General features: G+C 32.4%; 2 protein-coding genes across 3 annotated transcripts in view; one reads left to right on the top strand and one right to left on the bottom strand.

Moving 5' to 3' along the window:
• LOC106765848 (uncharacterized membrane protein C776.05) overlaps window positions 1–1945 on the top strand; it is a 4865-nt gene extending 2920 nt beyond the window's left edge. For both annotated transcript variants that reach the window (XM_014650609.2, XM_014650608.2), the window contains 2 exons: window positions 1128–1365; window positions 1539–1945. In XM_014650609.2, coding sequence (XP_014506095.1) covers window positions 1128–1365; window positions 1539–1869 — 569 coding nt within the window. In that variant the 3' untranslated portion in view covers window positions 1870–1945. The remainder of the gene's footprint in view (window positions 1–1127; window positions 1366–1538) is intronic.
• Window positions 1946–3572: 1627 nt separating this feature from the next.
• LOC106768167 (myosin-17) lies at window positions 3573–19602 on the bottom strand. Its single transcript, XM_014653153.2, has 39 exons — window positions 19336–19602; window positions 14994–15122; window positions 14610–14753; window positions 14354–14499; window positions 14118–14274; window positions 13905–13963; window positions 13488–13647; window positions 13230–13379; window positions 13015–13151; window positions 12793–12939; window positions 12317–12418; window positions 12188–12245; window positions 11994–12095; window positions 11859–11896; window positions 11510–11636; window positions 11226–11396; window positions 10962–11093; window positions 10734–10843; window positions 10556–10616; window positions 9912–10089; window positions 9041–9246; window positions 8819–8938; window positions 8633–8731; window positions 8306–8527; window positions 7767–7906; window positions 7142–7259; window positions 7006–7056; window positions 6835–6915; window positions 6537–6707; window positions 6256–6411; window positions 5956–6162; window positions 5341–5478; window positions 5185–5255; window positions 4981–5080; window positions 4847–4903; window positions 4711–4767; window positions 4542–4622; window positions 4351–4433; window positions 3573–4256 (listed from the first exon to the last, which is right to left on the bottom strand). The coding sequence occupies exons 1-39, from the start codon at window positions 19336–19338 to the stop codon at window positions 4133–4135; spliced, it is 4593 nt and encodes a 1530-aa protein (XP_014508639.1). The 5' UTR covers window positions 19339–19602; the 3' UTR covers window positions 3573–4132.
• Window positions 19603–22933: the final 3331 nt, after the last annotated feature.

The raw sequence follows: 22933 nt of genomic DNA, 5'->3' as shown, positions 1-22933 counted from the left end.
CAGTAGAAATTACAATATTAATTATTTTCCTACTACATTCAAGATACTACAAGTTGCTTTTAAATATTCTCCTATTACAAACAAAAATTACAATTCTGCAGCATCATCAAAACTTGTCTTCAAGTTTTACCAATATTCCTTTATTGGTAACAAATTTCATACTATCAAATCTATATTCTTTCTTTTTTTCCTTCACTACCAAAACTCAGTAATTTAAACATGATATTAGAGTGGTTCCATGTACTGTCTCCATAGTCTTAGATACGATATCTGTGTCTACATTCCAAATGTAAATGTTTGTATTCTCTTCCTTGATGTTCAGGCACAGTCTCCACTCTCGAGTCCTAGACGAATTGACCCTTTCAGTCTTTACCCCATCTCCTTCTCGAATTTTATTTCCAATTTTTTCAGTCTCAAGTTTTTCTGCTGTGAAGCTTCCAAATGCTCTTTTTGACAGATTTTGAGAAGTTTTGATTCTTGTTGTTTAATACTGCTAGCTAACATATTTCTAACAGGCTTCTCTATCTGATTTCTCCAGCATCCTTGGGTTGCCTCTAGCCATTTTTTACCCCAAATTATACTTTTCATTTTTAAAGGAGTCATTTGTAACAAGCTTAACCAATAACATATGAAAATGTCATATCACATCCCATTCTTCACATCAGATCAATATCCATTTCAAATTGTTTAGCCTCTATTCTATAGCTTCTTCTACTTTTTACATAGTTTTCTCTTTTGTCCCACTTCTGACATTAAGGTATTTATGTTGATGACCACCATAATATATAGTGCATCCTCATCCCATTTTCATGATTGATATCACATGGTTAAATATAAACAACCAGTGGGTTGAACTTGCTGTAGATTTGCTGAATCTATATTTCTTAGAGCCTGTTTGGGTACACTTTACAAAGGTAGAAGAATTATTAAAAACTTTTCAACTGACAAAAGCTCTATATTTCTAGTAGAGAAACTCTCCGAAGCACTTCTACCATGTATAACAACACTTATCCAGTTGTAAGAGATATACAACTAGTAGAACAGAATTGTGATAAAAATGCTAACTTTATGTGTCTTGTTGTTCCATTTTACTTTTATTTGCTTTTAATAACAGTAGTACTTTGCAGGTTTGGTTTTCTTTACTATTCGATGGTGGGATCCTGCAACCTTCGAAGCCATGCATCCAGAGGGAACTGCTAGAAGACCTACGTGGCCTTACATTGAAGACAAATCATTTCTCTGGACATGGCTGTTTCTGGTACCCTTGGTAGCTTACACATTGTGGCAGGTTCTGTACTTCCTCATCGTCAATGTTTTGCGTAGGCAGAGGTTTTTAAGAGATCCCGAAGTGATGACTTCCTACAGGTAAACAATGAACACATACACATACACTTCCCTATCTCTTACAGTTCAGAACAAAAGCCTTGTACTATCGAAGTAGAAGTTCTGAAGAGGGTTAAAACTTCAAAAGTTAAGATGCTTTATAGAGAAAAAGTTTCCCTTTACCTCTCTCATTATTGAGTTTTATTGTTTGATAGGGAACTCTCAAAAAAGGCTCAAAAAGCAAACAACATATGGTGGCGCTTAAGTGGGTTGCTAGGGGATCAAAATCGCATGCTAATGTACATTTTTCTTCAAGGAATATTTACAGTGGCAACCATGGCACTGGCTGTGCCAATATTCTTGTCATATGAGTTGCATGTAGTTTTCCAGATACTGAAGGTTTCAGCTGCAATATGGAATGGTGGAAGTTTTCTGTTAGAAGTAATGCCAAGACAGGCCATTCTTAAGGAGAAAAAGAAATCAGAGATGCAACCTGTTGAAGCTCAACCCAACACTAACACTGATGGAAAAATGTTATCAAGTTAAAACATTCAATCTTCTTCTCACTTCTCAATCCTTACTCAACTCTTCAATCTATGTATATTTTCTTCAAGTTTTTCTATACAATTTTCTATATGGGATTGGGGGTATAAACAACTCACATGAATACTTTTTTTTTTTTTATTTAGTTTTTCTAAGTATTTCTAGAAAAAAAAATACCAAGAAAAAATAAAATTATTTTTGCATAAGCTAAAATTTTATAACTTCTTGTAGTTCTCACCATTATTAATTACTTGTTTTGGTTGTAGTTGTGGTTAGGGTTAGGGTTAGGGTTAAGATTGAAAAGACGTATAATTGGGGAATATTGTTGGGGTAGGGAGACTTTCGGGATAAGGTTTCTATGAGAGACTTTCTTCACTATGGTCCATGGGATTGAGGGAGGAGAAAATGTAAAGGTTGCAGTGCCCAATTTAAAAAACAAAAAGATTGTATTAAACAAGTTATAATATTAATTTAGTCTTTATTTTTTTAAAATTCAGTGCTAATATTATTGGGAAAATGTCAAATTTTTGTTAGTTTTGTTCATTTTTTCTAATATTATTTAAATAATTAATGGATAATAATAGACAATCTCGGTTATACATCAGTATGTGGTTTTCTTTTCTTTTCTTATTTTTTTAATTTTTTGATTTTTTTAATTTAAAAATGTTCATGTGTTAAGTTTACGTAGCTGGTAATAACATTTTGACATGATGTTTAATTTGATTTTTATAGTTGTTATTTTTATTTAATTTAGTCTCCATTTATTTTTAAAGTGAAATAATTTGTTATTTTTTCAAGTTTATGTCAAATTAAATATTTATGTAAATGTTATAATAATTTTTAAATTAAACAATTCCAACCTAAAAATTAAATAAAATATTAAATATTTTAATTGATTTTTAACCTAAAAATCCCATAAGTTATCAAAAAATTTATGCGAATTTTAACTTCTTAAAATTTTAAACTAATAATACTAGTCTCCGTTTCTAAAATTTTTATACTAATTTTAAACCAACTCTACTTTTAAATTAAAAATATTTAATAATAGTTATAAAAAATTAAATTTAATTTCAATTTTAGAAAAACAAAATTATTCTATTTTTAAAAAAATTGATACGAATAAAAATAACAAATATAAAAATTAAATTAAATATAAGATATCTAGGCATGATAGTAATACATGTCACTTACCTTAAAGTGTGATACAATAATGACTTAATATACGGACATTTTTAAATTAAAAAAATAAAATACTCACAAACTAATACATGACTAATTTAAAACATAACATGAGAAAACATATAGCTAAATGAGAAAGGAGATAAAATTTAGAGTGTTTAACTTATATAGGAGAGTGAAGAGCTTCATGAGAACTTTTAATGTATATATCTATGGTTTAGCAAATGAATACCCTTGTTCCAATACTGAATTTCATAGCCAGCATGATTTAGCATAAAAGCAACATAGAGGGATCATTGAGTATCTATTACCACAAAAATGTACCAACACTATACATCACATCATACTATGCAAGTGTTTCGACTGTAACTAATGGACAATGCTCATTCACTCCCATGTTAATTGCTTCGAGCACTGATCGATATTATCAGTTACTTGCATGAACCTTGAATAACATTTTCTAGACATAAATTTCATTTCAAGGAGAAATATTCTGACATTCGACATATATTTTACGATACAGTTAATTCTTTAAAAAAATGAAACTCAAATAAATGATCTCAAGTCTGTACAAGTGCACTGAGTCATCTTCCATCATAACTCAGTCGTTAAAAAGAACTACCTTAAAGTTTAAATATTTGAAAAAAGAAAGAAAGAATATTGCACAAGTAAATACAAAAAAGCAATCTCGTGAAACAAATTCGCCCACCACCTATAAAATACATGGGAGTCACTAATTGCATCCACCTATAACACTTGAAAACCAACCAAATGAGAAAAGAACCTTGGCAGGTGTGCCAGAATGCCTGGCCACCAGCCTTTAGCTATGACCGCCATTTGTCACACGACTCGCATCAATAGTGACAATGGCTTCTTAAGAAAATCCCTCGTGTCGATGAAACTTGAGGGGTAAAAATGAATTAACCCAGGCAACAAACCAATATTAGAAGCCTGAGTTGGCTAAAATATACTATACATGTAACCACAACGAAATTTTATGCACAGCTTGGCACCTGCACCTTGGTGCAATACCCCGGAAATAACCACGAGTCGGAGCATCAGAGGCAATAATCACCAGTTATTTGCATCACTCTGACCTTGCTAGTAAGAACCCAAATCCCGAGTTCTCACGTATAATTGGAGGAGGATCCACATCTGCTACTTCTACTTGTTGCATTGATTTGGAAATGTCATCCACCGAAAATGGAATGCTGCATCCATATTCAAGGTTTAAGTAGAAACATTACAGTAACGGCCAAGACGAGTAATGAAACTTTAAATTGTTTGCTGAAGGTGATAGCATACCTCGAGTCATCATCTAATAGGAAAGAAGTGCTGACAGCATTATTAGAGTCGTCGGACATCATAGTTCTCATGTTCGTTATAACCTGTATATAGTCAGAGAGATGGTTTGACATTTATCACACTGCAGCTGTTCCACCTTGGGAATTGTTCACAAGATGTATATACTCAACCAGTAACCAAGTAAAACTTACGTCTGAAGACACACTGTGAGTGCCATATTTGTCATCCCAGTACATTGTACTTATCCTGTATAACTGTTGTATACTGAGAACCTGTATCAAAGGAATATTAGACTTAATAAGAGAAACAGTATCAAATATGAGTTCAAAAATAGTTGACAGAAAGGAAGAAGGCACCCACAGGGCAAAGCTCCTTTGTAATTTCATTAAGGGACTTTTTGGGTTTTTGATGTATCACCTGAGAACGAAGAATGAGAGTCATGTGTCAGAATCAGTTAATAATGGATTGAATTGGAATTTGTATAGGAGTAACTTACCAGGAATCCAACAGCCTGCCTGATATGTTTCAGTTCATCCCAAGCAGAGCCAGTGTACTGTACAGAATGATTCAGGTTAGGATTTAAAAAAGGGAAAACTACAGAAAAATCTGAAATAGTTGTCTGTTTCTCACCTCCTCTGTTGCCTCAACGCACCACTGTTCTAATTCAGCCAGACCTGTTTTTACATACTCCCCATTGCTGAACGAACAACACTCCCGACGCAACAGAAGACTGCAGTGATTATCATAATAAGTCCACGAAAGAGTCCGATTAAGTATAGGAAAGAGTCTGCATTCCACAATATGATATGCAATGCAAGGAGAAAGAGGGATTACCTATTGAATAATTGAACATTGATGAATGAGAAAATTTGAGTGAACACTTTTCGGACCAAGAAAGGAGGCGCCTGTTATACCAGTAGTATTTGGTTGGTTAAGATGACATATCTATGCTCAGACAGTGGAAATACAGAAATTGAAAGTGAGACTCACATAGTTTGCTTTCATTATCTTCAGACAATTGTTTAAGCTTTTCACAATACTTTGCCAATGAGCAATTAAAGCTTGCTGAGCAACTGCATTTGCTTGTGAGCGTCCTTTAACTAAACTCTGTCGTGAGGTTCTTGGAGCCTGCAATTGATTTTATCACAGACAAGATAAATAAAGAAACAAAAACACCCATAATGTTGACCTTGTTAATTACTCAGTAGCTTGACCAAAGGAGTGCACAAAATTAAACAACTGATTAAAGGATTGCTAGTAAACAACTAATTTCATTTGCAAATAACAACGAAAATTGTTCCTTGCAATGGATTTCTGTCTGATTAATCATATAGAGACCAAAACATTTTCTTTAAGTATCCATCTTAAGCACTTACTATATGCTCGGTGTCTGCATGTCAAAGAAAAAAAATTATATTTTGTTAATTCGAATAGATATTAATTGTGATTCTCATACTTGTGCAACTAATATAAATATAAGATGACATTCACTTAAAAAATAAAATTTAAACCCACGTGATTTGTTAATTGCTTAAAAGCCCCTAGACCAATTAGACTTTCACAATTTTTATTTCCACCCTATTACTCCCCCAAAAATGACATCACCTGTATACACAGTCCAAGTAATGGAGATATCTCCTTTTTTAGGTTGTCTCTTATCATTCCATATATTTTTTCAAGGAAGGCAGTAAGCTGCTGCTTAAACAGAAGTGCCGGATATTTTGCTTCTACTTGTCGTAAATCGTCCAGTCTATTAAGACCTCGACCATTTAGAAATGACAATCCAGCAGTTTGGGGAGATGCCCTTAAGCCCTGGAATCACATAAGGCAACAAAATGTAAGATAAATGAATTCCACATTCACTGATAACGTTCTCTCTAGAAAGGATAAGCAGTTGCTTCATACTTGAGACATTCTTCCAAAAAGAGAAGAAGATGCTGTTCTCCGCCGCTGCGGTGTTAAGCTAGCTGCTCCAGTTGCTTTAAGTGTGCGTTGGAGTAGCAACAACAAAGTAGATGTATTCGACAACCAATAAGACAATACATCCGTATTATCCTGGGCCTTCAATGGTGCAGAATTCACTGTTAGTAACATATTCTTTGTTTTCAGAAATTGACCCAGGTACTTTTAAATGCAAAAGCACTGTGTCGTAAATAACATACAAGTAATCCCAAATATTAAGTTACCTCAACAGCTGAAGCTATTGTTTGAATGATCCGGTCAAAAACACTTGTCCTTTCAACTTCAAATGACCTCCAGTGAAGAAGGCATTTATATATGACACATGCAGCCACAGGTTTGCCCCCAGAAAATCCCAAATCTTGAGATATGCACTTGATCAATAAGTCTTGGTTTTCCTGAACAAGAAAGTGAAATTTTTAAGATAAGTTAACTTGACTGCGGGGGAAGGATTTACATTTAAAAGTTAACTTTAAATATTTGTAGCAGATTCAGATTACACAATGAATATGTGGAGACACTCACTTGCTGCTTCTCATTGAGAGATTTTTGTGGTTTCCCCTCGGATTCAGGCTCACGCACATTAGATACAACAAGAGGCATATTCTGAAACAGAAAAGTTGAGAATTAAAAAAAATATCCTCACATTAAAGTTAATTGTTGATATATACTTGCATAAAACAGCAGTGTTCTTACCGATTCAATTTTCGCTTCACCATTTAGAGCACTCCCATTTTCAGGTGTCCGCTGCATATTATGCATGAAATATCACAGTGAATCTCTCTTCATGTGCTATAATTTCAAGTAATGAGAATGTATTTTATTCTCTTACCTGAATAATAACTGTCCTTGGTCTTGCAGACAGAGCTTTTCCAGTTGGTGACACAGCCAGTGCTTGCTGCCGAAGAACTTGATTTTCTGACTCTGCGTTGGAAATCTTTTCCTCCAATCTACATAATAGAAATAAAGGTAGTACATATGGCGCTTAATGAGCAAATATAACTGTATAATGCATCCAATTGAAAAAGTTAAGAAAACACAGTTATAGCCATGGAGAACTGATGCAAGAAAATGGCTGATAAACAGTTGATAATGAACTATGATAGGAGTTTATAGGTGCATTTAACTAGATATTAAAAATATTAGACTTCATATCACAAACCAACTATTCAAAAGTTGAAGTTGCTTACGAAGTGTGGAGAATGCACAAACTCGCCCATAATGTCCTTGATTTTCATTTTTTTTTCTTTTTTAAATTTAGAAGAATGAGGGCAGAGAAAGAAGATGAATGGCTTGATATCCAACACCTGTTGTTACTTGTTAAATGTGATATACATTTGCGATGTCATCAGAAACTGAAAACTATTCATCCCTTCTTTTGAAATAATTTTAAACTATGGAGCAAGTGTTCGTACATAACTAAATAGATGCTTTTTTTCTGCTCAAACTTTACTAACCTCTGAACCAATTCTTGAAGTTGATCCACTTTGCGGTCAGAATCTTCAACCTTTTTAACCATCTCTTTATTTCTAGCTTCAGCCTCAACCTGAGCTTTTCTTGCCTCTTCTTTAGCCTCTTTTTCCAATAGCAGTGATTCCTGTATCAGAGATTAAAAAGGGTACTCAACAAATTTGCAATTATTCATTGTAAATATGTATAGTGCCTCAACTATTATGTAAAAAACTCCAATTTAAGTATACCTCATGTTGTAGGTTGAGCTTGCAGAAATTCAGCATATAATATGTAACTACTACGTTCACATTACATTAAAATGTTTTGAAAGATGATTGAAGGCCAAGGACTCGACGGAAATTAATTTAAGAGAACCAAGCATAGACAAAGTTGAAAGATAAAAAATGGAGGCATTTGTACCAAAAATCCATTGGGCTCTTTAAAAATTATTACAACATATTTATAAACAATTCATGAGAAAATGATGATGAAAATGATGATCAAAAATTATTGTCATTTGTCAAAATGATGATCAATTGCCTACCTTCAAACTACTGACTTCAGCCAATAAAGAAGTAATCTTTTCAGTATCTTGAATTAAAACAGGAGTCTCCTTAATAACTGGAGGTGCTTCCTCGATGGCCTTTCTTGCTGCCTCACGCTCTTTGATGACCTTGGCATTTGCTTCTTCAACTTGTATTTGCATTGCATGTAAAGCATCCTGTAACTTTGCAATTTCTTGTGCCTTTTCTTCTTCCAAATCAGTCTGTAATAAGTTAAAATAAGAGAAGTTTATGGCATTAAAGATTGCAACAATAATATCAATACTCAAACATGGAAAAAAAATGTAGATATATGATAATGAAGTTACTCTCAAACGCTTCTCAATTTGCAAACGCCAAGTAAGTTCTTCAACACGCTTTTCAAGTTTGTCCTTAGCTTCTTGGAGAGCCCCAGTTTCTCTTGCAGCCTGAATAAAATTACACAAAATATTACTATTAAGGCTCTTTTTTAAAAAAGACTGAGTACGCCATAACAGAGAAAGTATTATTTGCACCATTTTAAGCATTCTAAGTTCCCTTCTAGCAACCCTTCTCCTCCATCCACATTGAGTAACAACTGCAGCCTTTTGCAATTGTTTATAGTATGAATATGCAATTAACCGACGCAAGTGAGCCTGCAAAGAATAACAGAAAAAATCATTTCGGTAAGGCACGGGAAAGGTTGCATGACTTCCTTTTCTTAATATTCTAACTATAAAGAAGATTAACAAAGGCACCTGCACATAAATTGCAGCTTTTGTTTGCTTTCTAAATCTAAATTCATCACGAGCTTTCATAGCCCTTAGACCTGTCTGTAATACAATGGCAGATGATCGTGCATTTAAGTATGATTTCCTGGCAATGTATCCTTTGAAGTTCTTCTGCATTTTTACAGCTGCTGCTTCACGCCGCAACTTCTCATAAAGTTTCCGGGACAATTTTCCTATATTTTATTGAAAAGCACCATAAGAATTAGAGTCAGATTGAGAGTAGGTTACACAAGACGAAACCATGAGAAAGAAAACTACATTAGGAGAAAATCCCAACTTATTTAGAGCTGCACGAATTTTAGAATGCCATGAACACTAACACGGTATACAAACAGAGGATATATGGAACAAAGGCTTAATGACCAAAGAAGCACGACTTAAATGTTGATAGCAAGCTCATTTTTTTAGAATATCCACGTTTCCCTTTAGCTCGTTCCAACTCCTAACTATTTTAGAGAAAAGCCGGACAGTTTCCAAATTTGGTGGATTTGGTATTTGTAGAGACACCTAAGATTTGATATTCAAAATCCTAGCACATGGAAGAATTTTAGATAATAATATCAGACATCATCACTACTATTTATACACGCATACCAATACCAACAGCTTGTTCATACACGAGATTGTCTTGAAGTATGTTTGAATCAGTTGATCTTGCATTCAAGACAGCTTACTATTAAAATGTCACCAGGAGAAACTTTTAAGTGTGAAAAAAAATATATTTTTGTTCTAGAAATTTAGTTCATCCCAAATATGCAGTTAAGTTAATGAACTCCAAAATAAAGAAGCAATATAAAACAAAGAAAACATATTAGATAGAACTAAGGAATAAGGATACCTCGCAAATTAGATTGCAGACAGATTGCAGCTCGTCGCAATTCAATGAATTCTTTGCGTGCAATATGGGTACGTATTTGCCTCTGGATGACTCTAGCAGCATTTCCAAGAACCTCTGCTCTTCTTGCATCCAGTTCAGCCATCTGACCAGCTCTTAGGAAAACCTTTGCCTTCCCTATCTGGTAAACCATCATAAATGTCATGATTACATATTATATTAAATTCATTCATACAAAGGACTTCCATTTAGTTTAAAGTTGAAAGGTAATAATTTTCCAACTAAGATCAGAAGTCACTTGAGGTTATAAAATACTATGAAGTTACATACTGGGCGAACAAGCAGATATGCTAATAAGCTTTTTTTGGTATTTAAGTAAAAAAATAAAAATAAAAATCCCTGGGATAGTATACGAAGAATTGGCATGAAGTTGTTTCAGAAGCTCCATAAGCCTCTTGAGTCTTCAGACAGTTGGGTATTTTAATTATTCAATGTGTCCATGATTAAAAAAAAAAACAAATCACATATGCAACGTGACATTTAGTTGCAAAAATACTAGAGCATGGCTCACTGATCCTCTTTCCTAAAACTGACCCTCCCAAACACCATTGTCAACAGACCAAGTTGTGAGGAAAAAGGAGTATCACCTGATAGCCTTGCATTCCCATTTTATCCAGGATCATTTGGCACGCAACCTTGACATCATAGCTGAAAAGGAACGAGTAAAAATAATTGACACATAAGTACAGACAAAAGGCAAGAGGGGATTCAAATACAGAGCCATTTTCCAATTCAAATATTAAAACAGCCCAGAAATGACATTACTTTCCGTCTAGAACTTCTGGGGCAAGAACACCAAATCGGTTTAGAAATTCATAGAATGTTCGTCTGGTAGGATACCCAGCACAGCTGATTCTAATTGCCTCAAGAACACCCTATAACAAATGACAATCAGGAAAACAATCACCGGGCGTAAACAGGTGACAGATATTATCCCTTCTATTGTCAATTATATAATGGCAACAAAGACAAAGGAACACGTGATATACTCACACCACAACGCAATTGTTGAATAATGTTAAGATTTTCAAAAATAGCAGGCTTGAGAACATTATTTGGCTTCACACATCTGATATAGTGAGGCTCTGTTGAATTTAGGGTCTCCATCAAAGATTGAAGTTGTAGCTGCATGTTTTAGAAATGTGTCATTTACTACATGCATAACTTGAAAACAAAATTACATATTTCTGATACAAGAATGTCAAAGACTGGTAATATAGTATAACAGAATTAAGAGCAGTAAAAAAATGATAATACCTTGAAGCGAGATCCTATTGAAGAGAACTTTGATGATTTCGAAGACTCCTCTGGAGAAGGGGGGAATAGACCAGCCACAAATGAGCATTTTGAGGCTATGAGCAAATCCTGATGTTCTGCCACTACATAATCCTTGTTTTTGTCAAGAAACATATCAGCTAGATATGTCACCTGAACAAAAAAATAAAATGTCAAAAAGAAGGAAGAAAAACATTCAAGCAACAAAAAAATTTAGAAAGAACTAAAAGGGAACATGTAATAGAAAAAAGATCAAATATATTTACCTCGCCTGCATAATGGGATATGGTAAAACTAGTCCGAGAAAGCTTAGGTTTAATGAAACGCTTGTTGTTTTTGAATGTCTGATACAATTTCTGAGCAAATGTTTCATGTGTAGACTTGGGAAACATACTGTATCACACAGGGAGGAATAAGTCCAACCAATCAAAGAGTTTAAGCAACGCCTGATATGAAATAGTAGTGTATCCTACCTACACTCTAAACACATTGTATATAGCATACAGGTATGAAAATGAGATAAGAGAAAGTAACTTCAGAAAAGGTAATGCATGTAGCATTTATTTAGCTTAAAAACAATATTAGATTAACAATGAAGTCACTCCAGCTGCATACCAGGCTTCATCAAGAAGGGCAATTATTCCTCCAGGTTTCTGCAAAAGATTCAATATTATAATCATCACTACCTGAATTTATCGAGTAGGAAAATAAAGAGTATAAGTTGGTCATAAGCCAGCAACAGTAGAATACCTTCTCTATTAAATCCAAAACATCTTGGTTGTCAACAAATTCTATGTAACTCCAATTAATTTCTTCTTTGGTGTATTCTTCTTGTTCCATTTTAAAGACATGCTGCAACCATTCGGGATTAAAAAACACTCAGTTACCAAAGGGAAAAAAATTATAGAATATATACTACAAATTTGAACCAGAAATTACCAAACCTGATTAAAATGTTGTTGCAGCTTCTCGTTTGTAAAATTAATACAGAACTGCTCAAAACTAAGTAAAAGAAATTTGTCAGATCAAGGCTAAATACAAACCCGAAGTGCTAGATGAAATCATTAGCTTACCTATTAAATTTAAAACTTTCAAACCCATAGATATCAAGAACTCCAATAATAGATTTCGAATTTGGATCTTGTCCAATCGAATTGTTAATCTTCTCAACAAGCCTGGAAGCAATGATGAGACTGTCAGAGTATGACACCATAAAAAATAATCTAGAACAAATTTGGCCCAATCACACAATCATTAACAACAAAAGCTTCCAGAATCTTAATGCATGGTTATTTCAACTATAAATATGATTAACATAATTCTAAAGTAATTTAAAATAGGCATATAAAATCCACAATTGATATTCAAATTAAATGTGTCAAATATACAGGTCAATAAGTAGTCCTTTGGCAAGAATAAAATTGTTTAGGTTCCTTTACATAATAGATTTCAGTTTTGGAACTTTTCATTCAATCTTTCTTTCCTTCAACATATCAATGCAATAGAGGAACTATTTTTGTAAAATAAAGCAGTGCTAAACGTTCATTACCAATCAAACAAACGAGAATAAATGGTTTTAGCCAATGCATCCCTGCTACCAAGAGCTGCAATAGGATCAAGGGTTCTTGTAATAACCTCCTCCGGTGTTACCATCACACGCTTGATCAATGCATCTTCCAAGCTCTTACAATCACACCTACAACAATGTTACGTTAAAATGCATACCACATTGATAAAATGATAATGCATAAAAGGATTATGTTGGGCATACTTTAGAAGTTCAGCAGTAACATTAAGATGGAACCTAGACTTCTCATCCTTAATGACAGAAGAATCAATCTCCTCTCCTTTTGCAAATTCAATGTTTCCAAGATGCAAAATTGCTGCAATAACTCTGAAAATAGCCTCCTGCAATACAGGGCCATATCATTAAAGCAATCATATAAAATCTCATTTTATTAAGAGCTAGGACTCAGAAAGACTAACCTGCTCCTCCTCACTTATTCCAACAACATCCATTGCCCTTCGAGTTGCAAGATATTCCTCAGCATCATCCACTCCATCCAGTGCATAGCAGTTGGATTGATTTAAGTAATGAAAGGAGCTAGGACTTCCCAGTTTATATTTCTCTTTTTCCTATAAAATAGAATCACGATGATTAAATATGAATATATTAACAATTTAATAGGAGCCAATCTTTGTGATAGAGACAAGGGAACATCAGAACAAAAAAGAATACTTTACCTCAGCTGGTGCTGCACATAGAAGGTAAAAGCAATGGTAATTTCTTTCAGGATCCGAAATTTGACAGACACGGGACCTTTCAAGCAAATATGTCCGTATAGCAGCCCCCGATATTCTTCCCTTGTTGTCAAATTGTATCTCAACAAATTTACCAAAGCGACTGCATATCAATTGGGAGGAATAAGGAAAGCACCATGTTATATGAAGTAATAAGTGTTCCTTGAACAAGAAAAAATATGTAATGTCTTCTTTTACTGCTCAGTTCAACATATAGCGGACAAACAACACACAATTCCAAACTAATCTATCACAATTTCTTCTCCCTCTCGCTATCTATGAAGTAACATAATCACAATCAGTTTACCTAACCAATTTATGATTATTTTCATTTTACTTGATATACTTGTCAACACCCACCTTGAATTGTTGTTTCTAACAGTTTTGGCATTGCCGAATGCTTCAAGAACTGGATTAGACTGCAAAGTAATTAAAACAGAAGAAGTATGAGGAAATCATTTCCACACTTTTTTAACACACTACAAATGAAATAATATAAAAAGCCTAAAAGTAATGGTGTAAGGCTAAAAGAAAGATGAGGTGGCCAAAACAAGAAAATGCAACTATATATACTTCTAGAACTTGTTGTTCAACTGTTCGCCCTTCAACTCCAGATCGACCCCCAAGATATGCAAGATACCGCATAAGCATTTTTGTTGTCTCTGTCTTTCCAGCCCCACTCTCACCACTAACCAGAATTGAGTTGCTTTTCCCCTCATTAATCATTGCCCTGATGAATATAAACAATGGACATTAATAAGCCATACAAAAAGAATAAAACAGAAAATGAAAAGTCATCTATCAGTCACCTGTATGCAACATCTGCAACTGCAAAAACATGGGGACTCAATTCTCCAAATGCAGCTCCTTTGTATTGTTCCATCATGTGAGTATCATATAGATGTGGTAACCTTTGAAAAGGATTTATTGCAATCAGGATATTTCCAGTATATGTCTGCAATGATGATGGGGGAGTAGCATGATCGTATCATTCATATGTGCCAATTCTTACATAATATAACAATTGCAGTAACAAATGAAATAATAGATATTTTAGAATCTCACGTAGATTTCATTGAGTTCATATCTAGCTGCCAAATTGTGCAGAACACCGGGTTCATGCAAGTAAGACAATTTTGTCATGTCATCTACACCTCCAGGAGGGGCCTCATTATCCTTGGGAAGAACCTTTGATATATTTTTTACAACCTGCAACCAGTTTTGCAGACTTAATCATGATAGTAAGGCCAGGTATAACTCGTTTTATTACAAGTCAAACAGATAGGATATTGATAATAAACTTGGAATTCTGCAACTTAATATATAATAAATAAAAAAAAAAATATTTCATTTCTGAAAATGATTTAACCCAGTAAGAATGACACAAGAGTACTAAAAAAACAATTATAAACAATCTAACAAATACACAGTACAGACAGTTTGACTCACAATTTTCCCAGCTGTGGTGCGAACATGGACTTCTTCACCATTAATTTTGGAAACTTCTCCATCAACCCACGCCTGTGCTGGATCTTCAATCCAGACATGAGAACCTACAATAATATTCACCGGCACAGACTGCAAAGAGAAATGTATGCAACACCCACAACCAAAAAAATGTTAAATCGGGGAACAATACAGCCACTCACATATATCAAAACTTAATGTATTAATTTTGAGAATAAAATAGTCTTTAACAAAATAGGTATTTAATATATATGTTTGTGTCTGTATGCTATTTGCTAAAACTTATATAATCTCTCATTGAAGAAAATATTCCCACAAGGCATGCACAAAAATTAAAGATATAGTAGTTATCTACAATAAGTAGCGAATATGTAACCAAGTTCTTGAAGAGAAGAGGAATCCAAGCAAATGTGCTCTGGTCATAAATGGCATTGCCAACCCTATGGGTTGAGTTTACAGAAGCATGTATACAAAAGTTAACTCCATTAGTTCATTTTATTTCAACACCAAGAGTAATAACTAAAAATGAAAATATAATGAATAAAAAAAAAACGTTTAAAGAAAAAAAAAATCTTAACAAAATGTTAGATCCATAAATAAATAAATGATGGGAAATTATCATTGCAAGCAATTTCATAATTGCAGGAAGATTATGTGCAAGTTATGGATCAAAATGCTAATCATCATAGGGAGTGTTGTAAGCCATGTACCAGGTACTCCAAATGGAAAGTGGACACAATATAGATACACACTATGACAGCTCACGTTCAAGCATACACATAGAGACACACAAGCACACACACACACACACATATATATATATAGAGAGAGAGAGAGAGTTCTTGTTATAACGGTAAATGATAACTATAAAATTGGGTCATACAACAATACCTTGATAGTGAAGAGTAAAAGTTAATTAGTAGTCACATAGACAGTTAAAAATGCCATGCACATTTTTATTTTCATCTATGCCATTCAAATATGATCTAATGGTCTATCTTTAATTGTTTTCATTTCTCACAACAAGAAAAGTTCTCATTTAATATATTTCACACACACACACATATATATATGGTGAAAAGAAGATTCCTCCTGAGAGTGAAAATAGTAAATATAGGTCATACAACTATACATGACCAAGATTAAAAGTTGTAAAAAGTCATGTGATCCTTAAGGTCATGCTTGGATTGGGGAGAGGATTGAAGGGAGAATGAGTGGATGAATTTGAGGGAATACATAAGGGATTGTGGTGTTGTTTGTATTAAGGGATTTGAAGGAATAGATTAAGAGACTTGAGAGGAAAGTTTGTGAATGATGTGATGGGTTTGATAGATTAAAAATATGTTTCAATTGGCAAAAATAGATGATTACCAATTTATCTTTGTGGAGAAATGCGTACAAATTTAAATGTAAGTAGTGAAAATTATATTAAAATAAATTTGAGTTTGTTATTTATAACAAAAAAAATTAAATTGGAAAAATAATATTAAAATTTATAATAGGAATTTCTAGGAATAAATTTCAAATACATTTTCATAAATAATAATTTGAACATTATTATTTAAATAATTGTTAACCAAAAATATATTGAATCATTATTATGTTGACAATTCATACAATGATATTAAATCATAATAAAAATTAATAATAATCTCATTTTATTATTATAATTATTATTTATTATATTAATACTGGATTTATTGATAAAAATTGACAGCAATATCATCCGGAAGCATGTTTCAATGTTTAAAAAACATACAACATAATTTATCCAAGATTCAAACAAAAAACAATGGGTAATTTTGTAATTGTAACGAGCCCCTACAGTACATCATTTCAAATCTCCTCAATTCGCGAGGAGTGAAATTAAGTGCATCACTCTCAAATCGTCGCTCTCCACCACCAGCAATTCAACAAAGGCAAATAGGTGATTGCCTCGCTCTACCTCAATCCTAAACAGTAATTCCACTAATATATATAGGGCCTAAAAGAGTTACATAACTTTTCGTATGTATTAATCTTGACCCTTTATAATAAAATGTGTTCCGATCCCAAATCTATTGAATAACATCATTAGTGTTAATTATCACATTCGAGATATTGTTTGCATTAGAGTTAATTATCACATTCGAGATATTGTTTGCTTTAGAGCCTGAAACTCCTTCACTCTAAAGTTTCATCACAATTTTATCTTAAAAGACATCTCGGAGAATTGAAGGAAGAAAGGGTATTCAAACAAAATGTAAGGGTCAATATTCATTCCTCTCACTATCAGTTAAAATGGCTCTCTCTCTATATACACACACACACACACACATATATATAAGCAACATAACAAAAGATTTTAAATAATAATCAATATTAGTATATTCTGATTTATTGTACACACACATATATATATAAGCAACATAACAAAAGATTTAAAATAATAATCAATATTAGTATATTCTGATTTATTGTATAAGCACCTTGCTGTGATAATGACCCTCACAAAAACATACAAACAAACATTGTTTTAATCATTTATATTACATTTTTAATTGACAGTTTTAAAATTTTTAAAAACTTACATATAAATATCTTATTGTTATACTCATGTCATTGATCCACCACATTTTTTCAAGTGGAAGCCAAATAAAGAGGGCTTAATTATTGGTTTTCAGTCAACAATCATATTTTCTTATTCCATATTTAGCATATTATAATTGAAGTGTATAACATAAATATCCTTGAAGCACAGGGACCTAATTATATCCCTGAATAATAGGAATATGATTACTTTAAGTGCTATTGTTATATTTCCAAAATTAGTTTCCAATCTTGTGTGTGTGTGTGTGATGTACTCTTAACAATAAAGTAATTCAATTCTACCCTAATATTTGAGTGTGTTCAACATTCCAGAACCTAAAACCCAAGGAATGTTTTTGCTTCATGTGCTTTGAGTATGAGTTTAAAAATTAATAGGCCTAAGCCCCAAGTTGAGTAATATCGAATGTGCAGTTGAGTGCTTGAGGGGATTGTTTCTCTCCTTTTGACAGCTAGCTTTCATGGAAGTTTTCCCGTGTCTTTCACTGCTTATCATTTAGTATTTGTTTCAAGTATCCCAAAACAACTTATCTATGGAGGGGCTGACCATAAAGCCAGTGTAAGGCGTCATAAAATGCAGCTGCTGCCAAGAGATTGACTCTTACAGGGCAGTGAGGAAGAAATGATAGGGAAGGGAGGGGCTTGGGTGGCTATCATTTAATATAGTTTTCTTTTCTGTCAACAAGTTCAGTGTGCAAAGAAAAACAATAATGTTTGCATTCACCAAAGTTGTTGTCATACTCAAATCATGTAACCAGACAACAATGCAGCTGTGAACTATTACAATCATTGAGATTCAAGCAATAGTCAAGTGCCGCAGTGATACCTTTACACATGACTCAATGTTTTGTCAATATGTTTTCAATTTCTTAAAATACCACAAAATGAATGATCAATTTCTTGCAAATAAATTCAGAATTTCAAGTTAAAGACATATATCATAAGTCTTTTAGTTAAGTAGGATGGGTTTATTCCTATTGTTTTCCCTCTATACCAAATCATCCTAGCTAAGCTACCAATCTATCTATATATATTTAATAACATTTGAAGGAAAAGAAACATCAATTAGATCATAGTTCAAGGTACTTTTTGCAAGCTTTGGAGATACCAACATCTCAAGCCACCCATCTTCTCCCCAGAAAAAAACCCATGATAAAATTGAACCACTACTAGGTAGCTCCCTTTTTAAACAAGCAAGTAAACCTTATGACCTCCACCTTGTTTATTTTGATTTCCGTCCAAGTATATTCATAGAGGAATATGGCGAATAAAGAGTCCCAGAATTTTTCTTATCATTCAACTTTCTTCCAACGACCAATCTAACCTTCAATCTATGTCGTAAGACTCTGATTAAATTCATCATGTCGTATTTCCAAGAAACTAAGCCATCAAATAACGTAAAAACACTGCCTACCCACAATTACCCCAATCTTATTCATCAACCCTTCATGTTCGCCGAACTCCATTTCACAAGATCTTCTAGTAGTAATGTGTGGATCGACTAACATAACTCTCACCACAATAAATAAAAATACTAATCCGAATCATCCAAACGCCGAAAAAAAAAAATATACTACAAACAAAAAAAATCCGCCAAACAAACCATATTTACACGGAAGAAATTAAAAGAAAAAGAAAAATCAAAGTCACACAGATTCAAAGAAGAAGCTAAAGGAGTGAAACGAAAAGCAAGGAGACGATGGAGAGAGAGAATATAGAGAGATTAATTGAAATTTACCATGGCGATTAATGCGGCGCGATCTTCCTGTCTAACTCATCCGAGTTGAGCAGAGGAAAGAACTCAGTGAGTCAGATCGGACAGTAGAGAACGGTAGCTTTGAAGTTTGAACGACAATTGTGAGAGAGAAGAGGCTAAAATTAGAAGCTGGAGAAAACGATAAAGAAGAACAAAACAAAGGTTATGGAGCAACTGCACTCTGCTTTCTTTCTCTCTCTCTCTCTTCTCAAAGACTTTTTGAAGAAATGCTGTCATAAGAGAACAGCCACTGTGCACAATTATTCATTATGTATTTATTTTTAATTTTTAATTTTAATTTTAATTTTATTTATTTATGCGGAAAACAAGTTTTAGCTTCTCTTTCTTTCTCTCTGTATACAGAGAGTTGCTGCGTCTCTCTCTCTCTCTGGCTTTTATTTAAATAATTTTTTATTATTCAAATAAAATTAAAATATTGAGGTTTCTTGTTTGGTGAAAGGCGATGTGGGACCAATGAAACTGGACATTTTGGTGGCCTGCATTATGCCATTTCCTTCCCTAGTCAGAAATGAAAAAAAAAATGTAACAAATGATTTTTTTATTTACCGTCTGTACGAAATTGTAAGAATATATTGTAAATTTATACTATTATATTATTCGTTTTGTAGGCAACATTGAGTTAATAAGACATGTGTTTAAGATTTCTTATTTTTAAATTAAAAGTTCAAATAATAAATAACCTGAATTAGTTTTGCGATTACGAAATTGAAAACACTATAAAAATTAAATTTCACTTCTTCCATCCAATAAAATGTAATTTAAGGGATTTTCTGATAAATTAAGAATGACGATAAAGATATTACTTATTGAAGTAATTTATTAAAACATTCTTACCTTTTAGTAATTTTTTTTATATGTGTATTAATGTTTAATGTAATTTATTTGAAGATAATAAATAAGAAGGAAAAGAAGAACATTTCATAAAACCTGAAAACATCATTCATTAACAAAATTTAAAACAAAAACAGCAGTTATTTTCAAATAAAAATAGTAATTCATTTAAGATATGATTTTAATGTATAATTTTAAATAAATTGGTTTTATTGGGTCGGGAAAATAATATATCTCTTAAAATATAAGGTAACAAAACAAATATACATATATTTTTTTTAATTGTGCTATGAAATCAAATATTAACATGCTTACTTTGTATCTCCAAGAAATGCAATGAGAATTAAGTTTTTTTCGTTAATATATTTACAAAACACAAACATTTTGTTTTAAAAGTTAAATTTAATTGTGTTCAAATTAAATAACATTGATAATTATCCTCTATACGTTCAAGTTTTTGTTGACCGTGATGATATAAAAATTGCTCACAACTTAATATATATTTGTATATTAAATCGACACGTACCAAGTCCATACTTATTTGATGAGGATAATATCACATTAATTATCTACTAACCATATTGATCTATAAATTAGGCTAAAAAATTTATAATTAACATGATAACTATGATTAATTAATAATTAGATCATATAACCCAAATTCATTTAAATATGATTTATAAATATTAGTATAAATAATGGATTTCATAAAATAATTGTTTATTAATTATTATGTTTATTAATCACTGAGTTACCCGACTTGAATATCATAACATCTTTTATAGATATAATCTCTCTTCTACTTAAAAATAACAAATGCTTTTAAAATTGAAAACATGGTGTATAAAGTATTTTTTAAGTCTTTATAGAAAATATATATTCAAATAACAATAATACAAAGTCGGTGAGTATAAATTGAAACAATTAATCTCTTTTAATCACATAGTTCAGAATCACGATAGTAAGAAGTGTGTCATTTTATAATGAAGATATTAAGTAAAGGTGTTACTGTTGAAAACCAATATTAGGCACATAATGAAACCATGAAAAATAGTATTTAAGAACAAATAAGTCCCTTGATATTCATTTTCCTTTTTTTATTATACTTAAATTTATGATATTGTTGTAATAAAGCATTTCATCTGTGCAATTATATACAGGTACTCAATTACATAAATAGTAACGTGTTCAATGGATAAGTACAACTTGTTTTGTCTGTGTATAGTTGAAGCAAGATAATTCTTATAATTTTAAATTTTAATAATTCCACGACATGTAACTCACTTTAATACGTCTCGTAAAAGCTTTAGCTAATCATCATTTAAATAAAGTAAATCGTAATCATCCGATCTTTTGGGTATGGTAAAGTTGTAACCGCCATCATGCAAATATTTATTATGATAACTTTTGAGCAAAAATGTTACGTCATATTTTAATAACATTAATTTTGTATTCATTAAAGATAAAAAAAAAGGAATTTGTGGGTTAAAAATGTGAATTTTGTAAGAAGAAATGATTTAGAATTACAGCCATTTTTAATTTTAATTATTTGTGAGACAGAGATTATTGTGGAGAAACCAATGAAACATTGTGGTATGGTTGGCTGGCAGGAAAATATTTTATTAGGAAAAATGGCACTTGGGAGGAGAGCAGCTTTTAATAGAGACATTAGGGTGGGTATAGATGTACTCTTACGTAAGTACGTGTGACATGGAAATCACGTTCAAACTCAGAATGTTCAAACTCAGGTAGTTAGGGTTTGTTTGGAGTTTAATTGCAACATTCAAACTAACTAACTTTCACCTTTTATCAAATATTATAATATATTGCTTCGTCTCAAACATCGAGGAACGGTGATTTATTATCTCACTGACTCTACATAAAAAAAAGTTAATATTATTTCTTTTAAAAGTTTATAAATACACTTCTGTATTTGAATACACATTTAAAATTAATAATTTTAGGTTTAAACTTCGGATTGTCTTTGTGGAAGAATCTCAAATAACATCTCTTTTTTAGACTGATTCATATATTTATAAAATCGAACTAATTAAATCTTGTTTATTGAGTTTTTATTAAATTGTGATAACTTGTTTACACTTATGCCTATGGTTTAATTATGTTGAATTTTTATTTAAATTAAAAAATTATGACATAACAAAATTAAAATGATTTATTTTTAAAATGATAAATTAGGGATTGAAAAAAATTAGGGAAACAGTAAATTGAAATGGGAATTAAGGATTTGGAATTTGAAAACTATTAACCAAGACGCGCTCTTCATCCAGTCAGGTCATGGATCTTGTCGCCTGCTGCAGTCAAAGTTTCGCTGATGACACTCCTTAATTCTTCGTGTTCTTCATCGTTGTGATTAGGTTTATTGTGATTATGCATTTATTGATGAGAAGCCAAGGATTTGTGAAACCGATATATCTCTTGAGATGATCCTTCTGATGGATTTATTTTGTACTCTGTGATCCCATTTCCACTTCATGGTGATTTTTTTAATTTGTTGTGGAATGCGTATTGGAACACATCCATCAATTTTCTTGTTTGACTATTTTCTTTTCCCATCACCAAAAACTTGTCAAGCTAGTGTAACAAATTTTTATTCTATAGTTTTTAATTAACTCTCCACTCCCACTCACTAAATCCCTAAGATTTGGTTCTCTTGCTTAATATTTTTCTTCTCTCTCAGATTTAGTTTTGCAGAGGAAGATGAAGGCGC

The sequence above is a fragment of the Vigna radiata genome, chromosome 7 (genome assembly GCF_000741045.1).
Source record: "Vigna radiata var. radiata cultivar VC1973A chromosome 7, Vradiata_ver6, whole genome shotgun sequence".
Classification (NCBI taxonomy): domain Eukaryota; kingdom Viridiplantae; phylum Streptophyta; class Magnoliopsida; order Fabales; family Fabaceae; genus Vigna; species Vigna radiata.
This window is presented reverse-complemented; position numbering and strand designations above follow the sequence as displayed.